The 7,848-nt window shown below is 33.8% G+C and overlaps 1 protein-coding gene across 1 annotated transcript; it reads left to right on the top strand.

Annotated features, from left to right (window-relative positions):
* The first annotated feature begins 4,061 nt into the window (after positions 1-4,061).
* On the top strand, positions 4,062-7,848 carry LOC126708781 (uncharacterized). The gene is made up of 3 exons (XM_050408716.1): positions 4,062-5,433; positions 6,458-7,000; positions 7,539-7,848. Exons 1-3 carry the CDS (start codon positions 4,504-4,506, stop codon positions 7,638-7,640), a joined length of 1,575 nt encoding a protein of 524 aa, XP_050264673.1. The 5' UTR covers positions 4,062-4,503; the 3' UTR covers positions 7,641-7,848.

Genomic DNA, 7,848 nt, shown 5'->3' with positions numbered 1-7,848 from the left:
AAAGACTATCTTTGTGTAGTTTAATCATATGACTCGATTAAATAATTCACATGGACAGTGTAGAGATAAGGGTCCAGGATCATATATTGGGCCTTGGGCTTAGTCTGAGAATGTTGAATGGTCCGAGGAGGAACAAATAGTCATTAGGGGTTCCAATTTAAAGTCTCAAAAATAAAGAACGAATGGAAGGTAGTCCGAGGATAAACTCCTCCTCAGATATGATGAATACAACTCAAATATCTATTTCAGCAATTAGAATGACCCTCCAGAAAGTTTCAATAATAGGGACGTGCCTTATGAATATACGAAAAGAAAGGAAACCCAAAAATATCTAAAGAAAAACTGTCATCACCACATTAAATGTACTGCAGCTACTTTTCTGGCCACATTTATGTGGAGAAGATCTTAGAACAGTATTGCCTTGGCTACTACAACTCACAGAAAGCCAAAGAGGGTGTCTAATGGGACAAGTACTCAAGTAAGGATTCAGACGATCAACAAGTGTAAGATTAACATGATCCAAATGGAGTTATATAATGTAAGAGACTCTCTATGAGAAAATAGGGGGAAAATAGAGAGAGAATATTGTAACAATCTAAATTGTCTTTGTATCCAATTGTGATCGATTTATATAAGTGAGACCTCCTCAGACTGAAAGTCTATTGATATTAGAACTTCTTGTTTGTGTTTGATTGCCATTCAATTTGTGTTTGATTGCCATTTAATTTAGTACTAGCCATTGTTCAACTCATTAAGACCTAATTCTTTGACCCACTCTCTACAAATTTATTGTACTGGGCTCATTGGACCAAAATCTCATACATCTTGGGCCTGGGCCATAAATCGTGTCCTTACAGATAATTTTATAAATCGTCACATAGTACTAGGTTAAAAGATATAGTATGAAGCTAAATTTTGTCATATATGTGTATATGTGTGTGTTATACAAAAAACATGTATTTAACATAATTTATTAAGTAAAATTTGAACAATATAAAAATAAATATTAATAAAATAGTGGGAGAAGGGGGAGAAATTGAAAAACTATGGGTGGCATTATGCCCTCTATTCCCCCTCCTTTAGCCATTATCTTTAGTAATGTTTTGTATACTAAAATTAGAAGTTACTTTACCATTTATGGTTAAATTTAGAAAGTTTTATTTTTTTAAATCCTATAAACCAGTGAAGGAAATTATAGGTAATGATCGATTTTCCCATATATCAAAATATACACGAATTAGAATTAACTCAAGTAAGTTATAAGTACTTTTTAACTTTTTCACGAGAGAAAGAGAGATAGAGATATTTTGCGCTGCAATTGTGTGTACTCACAGGGCCTAAAACAAAATCCTAATCTGTTCTCTAATCAATACTTATATAGAGTTATATATGTCTAATGGCACGAATTTGGTGCCATATTATTGTCACGTTATTTTCTATTCTGTTTAACCCAGTTTGTTTTGCCCTTGGAATATACTTCAGCTTTGTTTTAAACTTTTATCCTCTTTGTTTGTTCTATTGTTTTGCAGATTTTGTTTCTAGCCTTCCAAGACTCTCGTTAGGCATTGAACTTAACTTGCTAAATTAATAAAATAATTTTTTTAAAAAAAAGTTAACGGACGCACTAAAGGTATTCGTTAATGGATAATTCTTAGAAAATTTTTATTAAAAAAAAAACTAATCTTTTTAAAATTTTTTGTATTTTTCATGAAAAATGGTATTTAATTTTTTTTAAAATAATCTATTAACAAATACTCTTAAGGAACTCGTTAACCAGACCTAATAATTAATACTTCCTTTTTTTTTTTTTTTTTTATACTTCCTGTATATATTAGCATATTAGAGTGAGGTTTTCCCTTCTATTTTTCTTAATTTTTTTTAGAGATTTCTTTGAAATTGTGAAGTTGTATTTAGATAGTTGTTGTTCATGTAATTGATGTTCTGAAATAGAAAGGCAAACAGTCTTCCAAGTTTAATTTTTTTAATGAATATATAATGGATTGCAAATTTCTTTTAGTATTACTGGGGAGCCATTTCATTTATTCCTGTTTTTGGTACTATAAAACAGGGCATGAAATGAATTGGAGCATTGACAGAAGGGAGCTATCTATTTGGCACAATATCAATGTCGTTTTATCAAATTGAAGGGGGAAAACAAGTTCAACGACATGAAAGTTTAGGAGGTGTTGGTGTAATTTATCGTAGGTGTAACCCTAAAATGTCATCCTTCTATTTTTATTTTTCCTTCCAAACTCGTACAGGTGGAAAATTTAGACTCTAATCTAATTAGCATGTAACACATGCAAATGCATGGATACATTTAAAATTAAATACAAATTTTATTATAAAAATATAAATAATTAATCAAATTATTAAAAAAAAAAATAGCATTTAATACATGTATATGCATAGGTACATTTAAAATTAAACACAATTTTTATCATAAAAATATAAATAATTAGTCAAATTATTTTTTTTAAAGTAAACGTAATTAGTCACATATTAAAATTATTCCCTAAAATTAATACTACTTATGATCATTTTTATTTTTTAATTTTTAATTTTTAATAAGATAGAACGTGTGGTGATCTTTGTTGTATTGTGATTTTTATTAAGTATATGTGATTGATTTTTTTTTTTTTAATTTTATAGTTCATTAATATTAGATTCTTAGTATTTTGCACTCATTAAGTCACTTAGCACAAAAATTAAAAAACTTAAGTGAACACATGATACAAACTTAAGTGGATATTTATGGTGTGATTCCCACATAAATTTAGACATATGACGCAGAATTAGATTCTAATTTCAAATTATAATTGAACTTTCTTTGAGCTTTACCTATTTATATATATATATATATATATATATATATATATTAACAATTTGACATTATAAAAAATATCATATTATATATATAAAATAATTCAATAGTTACAATAATGGGAAAAAAGAAGATTTGAACTGTAATTCTTCTCAAGAGAGAAAGTAAGCAATGTCCTCGAGTTCTTAGCACTCTATCATATTTTTTTTTAGGGTTCGGTTAATAGATAACTTTAAGACATTTTTTAATTGATCATTTTAAGAAAATCTTAATATCACTTTTATCAAAAATATAAAAAGTTGTCAAGAAATTAGGTTTTTTTTTTTTTTTTTCTCTCTCTCTCTCGTAAAAAGTTTATAAAAATATTTCTTAAACTAATAAGAACATCTATTAAGGTTTTTTTTTTTTAATTTTTTTTTTTTTGGGGTAAGATGTCTTTCATGACTTTTTCTAAACTATTCTAGAGCCTAAAAAAGTGTGAAAAGTGTTAGCTTTATGCATGGAATACTATGTTTGATTTACCGTATACGAAACTTCAATTGGGTTTTTTTAGTATATATATTAATAACTATCTTAGATATAAAAGTCTATATTTATAATTAAAAAAAGTGATAAATATTTATTACACCTGTATATTTTGTTTTGGAGAAGAATTAGAATTTTTTTTTTTTTTTGTCTCAAAAAAAAAAAAGAATTGTTTTTTTTTTTGGTTGAACTCTACCGATAAGTTATAATACAGTAGCTATTAATAAGTATATACAAACACAAGTAAAATATATATATATATATTAAAATCTATGTTTGTATATAAATTTATCTATTTTATGGTATTATTATTTGTTTATAGATATTTTAGCGTATTGAGATATAAATAAAAACTTTTACAAAATATCCTAATAAAATTTACTTTATTAGGCCAAATCATATTTCTTTAAGAGTTCATCTAGTTGTATTTAAACACATATTTTTAGTTTTTAAACAATATTATTTATATTTTTATACACTTTTTTACTTATACGTATTTTCAAAAAATACAAACAATATTTTTGGAACAATGATACCAAACGTCCCTAGTCTTTCTAACAATTCAACCAACACAAAAATATATCAAATACATTCAAACCTCACACAAATATCCACTTCTCTTTCAATACAAAATAATAATAAATAAATCCACTTCTTTCTCATGAGTCATGAACCATGGTACCACCTCAAAAACAGAGGAAAGTTTTTGTCGTCATCCAAACCACTCACACACGTTTCAAAGATCTAAGCAGTACACAGCCTAGAATCCTTTGCTTCAAATACCACAAGAACCCAAAAAAAAAATAATAATAATAAATAACACACACAGAGATTTCGATCAAATAATTCCTAGTGTAGACCTATTCAGGGAGGGCTGTGCAACCTGGCACCATTGCATGCTCTCCCACCTTTTCCACTCTGCAACTCATTTCTCATCTCTAGCTCTTTTTCTTTCCCAAAACCCAAATCCCTTCAATAAATCTCTTTTCTTTTTCTATTTTTTTTTCTCTCTCATCTTCTTATTCACATTATTGTTATTTATTAAGCTCCAATTCAAACTCAAGCTCAACTAAACTGATTAATTGGAAGAAAAGAGATCTGGGTCTTTCCCAAATCTACTAAATTTTCTTGGATTAGAAACTCTAGAAGAAAATATGAAAGTGAGCCAGAAAGATACAGAGAAGCTGATGATGATGAATCTGGGTACACCCAATGCTGGGTCGGGCCCACAATCCAGAGTCTTGCCTAGGCTTTTGCTCTGGCTCATCCTCTTCGTCACCGTCACCTACGTCGTCTACACGCTCAGGCTAATCTCTAACTCACGCGCCTGCGATCACGAGCCTTTCTCTAATCCCCGCCGTCAAATCTCCACCGCCTCCGCCTCATCACAACCAACACAGTCGATTCTAGATCAAGATCAAGCGGTCGAGGTTCGCCGCCAGACAACCCAGATACGAAACGTTGTGTTCGGAATCGCCGCCTCGGCTAAGTTTTGGGAGAAGAGGAAGAACTATATTAAGCTCTGGTTCAAGCCCGAGGAAATGCGAGGGATAGTCTGGCTAGACCAAACGGTGAAGAAGAATAAGACGAAAGATAACAAGGGAGATCGGGTGGCGGTGGAAGAGGCAGAGGATCTGAGTCTTCCTCCGGTGATGATCTCCGGCGACACCTCGAAGTTCTCGTACACGAACCGGCAGGGCCACCGGTCCGCGATTCGGATCTCGCGGATCGTGTCGGAGACACTCCGTCTCGGGCTCGAAGACGTGCACTGGTTCGTGATGGGCGACGACGACACCGTTTTCGTCACCGAGAACTTGGTCCGCGTTTTGAGCAAGTACGACCACAACCAGTACTACTACATCGGAAGCTTATCGGAGAGCCACTTGCAAAACATATATTTCTCGTACGGCATGGCCTACGGCGGCGGCGGCTTCGCCATCAGCTACCCACTCGCGAAGGCGCTGGAGAAAATGCAAGACCGGTGTATTCAACGGTACCCAGGACTGTACGGATCCGATGACCGAATGCAAGCTTGCATGGCCGAACTCGGTGTCCCACTCACCAAAGAACTCGGTTTTCACCAGGTCTGTTTTTCCTTCTCATCCTTTCGCTTTCGTCGGTGGTTTGTTTGGTTTTGGTTTTGTTTTTTCAGCTTTCGTTGGTTTTTTTTTGCTTTTCTTGCTTCCGGTTTTTTTGTTAATTTTTTTAATGTTTGGTCGTATCGGCGATATTTCGGGTTGAAAGAGTATCGGAGACGCGTTGTTGAATCCAGAACGATTGTGTACCGTTTGGTAATTTCCAGACCCCATAATTTTGGTGTATAGGAATAGGAGCTCCGGGGTCCTAAAATCTAGCAGAGTGATTTAATTATAGCTAGGTTCGGTGGGTCCCACGTATGAAAAAGGTGTTGTCCATACCTACATAGCTAGGTTCGATGGGTCCCACGTATAAAAAAGGTGTTGGACTCGCTTGGTGACATTAGTCACTAGTTTGTCCCTACATGGATGGAAGTGTTTACAATTACGACGAGCGTTTTATGGGTTCGTTCACATCACGCCCCTTCTTCTGCAATAGTGTACAGCTGTGCATAAGACTATTATTGTTTTGGTGTCTTTTGAATGACTTGTTTAGTTGTTTACATTTGTGTATGTTCAATTATACGAGTCAATTAAATGATGCGATCTAACTCGGATGTTTATACCACTTCTTTAAATTTGGATGTTTTCCACTAAATGGACCCTCCTCAGACTTGTCCTGGCACGGAAGAAATTATGAAGAATCTAGCATTGGCATATAGGGAAATTATCTACTTCAAACTTTATTATTATTGTTGTAATGTTGGCATTTGAGGATATTTTTTTCCCCTTTTGCTTACAATAAGTAGGGTTAGCATTGTAGCCTTTGATAATAGAAGTTGATGGTGTCACGTAAATGTTTATATTTCTACAATATGGTTATGATTTTAGAGGGGATATAGAGAGAGCTCAAAGTAGGGTTGCCTCTATATCTAGAGATGTTTTTTGTCGCTAAGCCTTAGTAGTATATTGTTTTGAAAGACCAACAACACTGATTTTAACAGCGTCTCTTTTTGTTTCATGACAATGCCAGTATGATGTGTATGGAAACTTGTTCGGGCTTCTTGCAGCACATCCAGTGGCACCTCTGGTATCATTGCATCACCTTGATGTGGTTGAGCCAATCTTCCCCAATGTGACTCAAGTTAAAGCCCTCCAGCGGCTTACCAAACCTATGAAGTTGGACTCAGCAGGGCTCATGCAACAATCAATTTGCTACGACAAATCTAAGCGTTGGACTATTTCAGTTTCATGGGGCTTTGCCGTTCAAGTATTTCGGGGAGTCTTCTCACCTCGTGAGATAGAAATGCCTTCAAGGACATTCTTGAATTGGTACAAAAAAGCAGATTATACCGCATACGCATTCAACACCCGCCCAGTTTTCCGAAACCAATGCCAAAAGCCTTTTGTTTTTTACATGTCAAATGCAAGATTGAATTCTTCAACACACCAGACAGTGAGTGAATATGTACGGCATCGCGTCCCTCACCCTCCATGCAAGTGGAAGATGGCTGATCCAACCAAGCTTGACAGAGTGGAGGTATATAAGAAGCCTGACCCGCATCTATGGGATAGGGTAAGTAGTTTTTCCTCTCTCTTTTGCTTCCTTCGTTTTAAGACTGCCACCAATAGCTTCTGATTCGCATTTACGTTACAATTACCTACAATACCTGCAAAGCTTCACTTTTACTCTTCAAGTTACTACTTACTTGTTGAAGTTTCAAATTTACAATTCAAGTCTTATTAAAAAAATAATTAATTTAAATCTTCCAGTTTTGTTTGTGTTCCAATTTTACTCCAATCTCTGACTGTTAGTTGAATTGAATGGATCATCATTCCCTTGTCACGTGGGATGGTCTGGTTGTTACTATTATTGATGATGACATTGACATTCCTATAATTCTATGTGACAACTGACAAGCACATGATTTAGCTCCATCAAATGCCTTTTCAACAAAAAAAAGCTCCATCAAATGCGATCAACGGTCTTAATTATTGGAATTTTGACTAAATTTGAAAACTCAGTGAAATTAAGTGGCAGTGAACTGTGATGTGGGTTCTTTTGATTCAAACAAAATGTTTAATGTGGTTTCTTTTGCTTTGTTTCTGGACAGTCTCCGCGGAGAAACTGCTGCAGAGTCATGGAGTCAGGGAAGAAAGGAACCATGGTGATAAATGTGGGTGTGTGTAGGGAAGGCGAGATCAGTGAAATATAGTTAAAATTAAATTGATCAAATTTTAGGATGGGGTAGCTTCTTTTTTTCTTCTTCCTCTTCGTCAATTCTTAATTAGTCTTTTTTTTTTTTTTTTTTTTTTTGAGCAAATTCTTAATTAGTCTATTTCTTTAATTGTTCCACGGTCCAAATTTTGTTGACAAACAATCATTATAGAAAAGAAAATTGATGTTGTACAAAAGTTGTAGTT

Source organism: Quercus robur, chromosome 12 (genome assembly GCF_932294415.1).
Source record: "Quercus robur chromosome 12, dhQueRobu3.1, whole genome shotgun sequence".
In the NCBI taxonomy this organism is placed as follows: domain Eukaryota; kingdom Viridiplantae; phylum Streptophyta; class Magnoliopsida; order Fagales; family Fagaceae; genus Quercus; species Quercus robur.
Note: the sequence above shows the minus strand (reverse complement) of the source record. Positions and strands in the feature narration are given on the sequence as shown.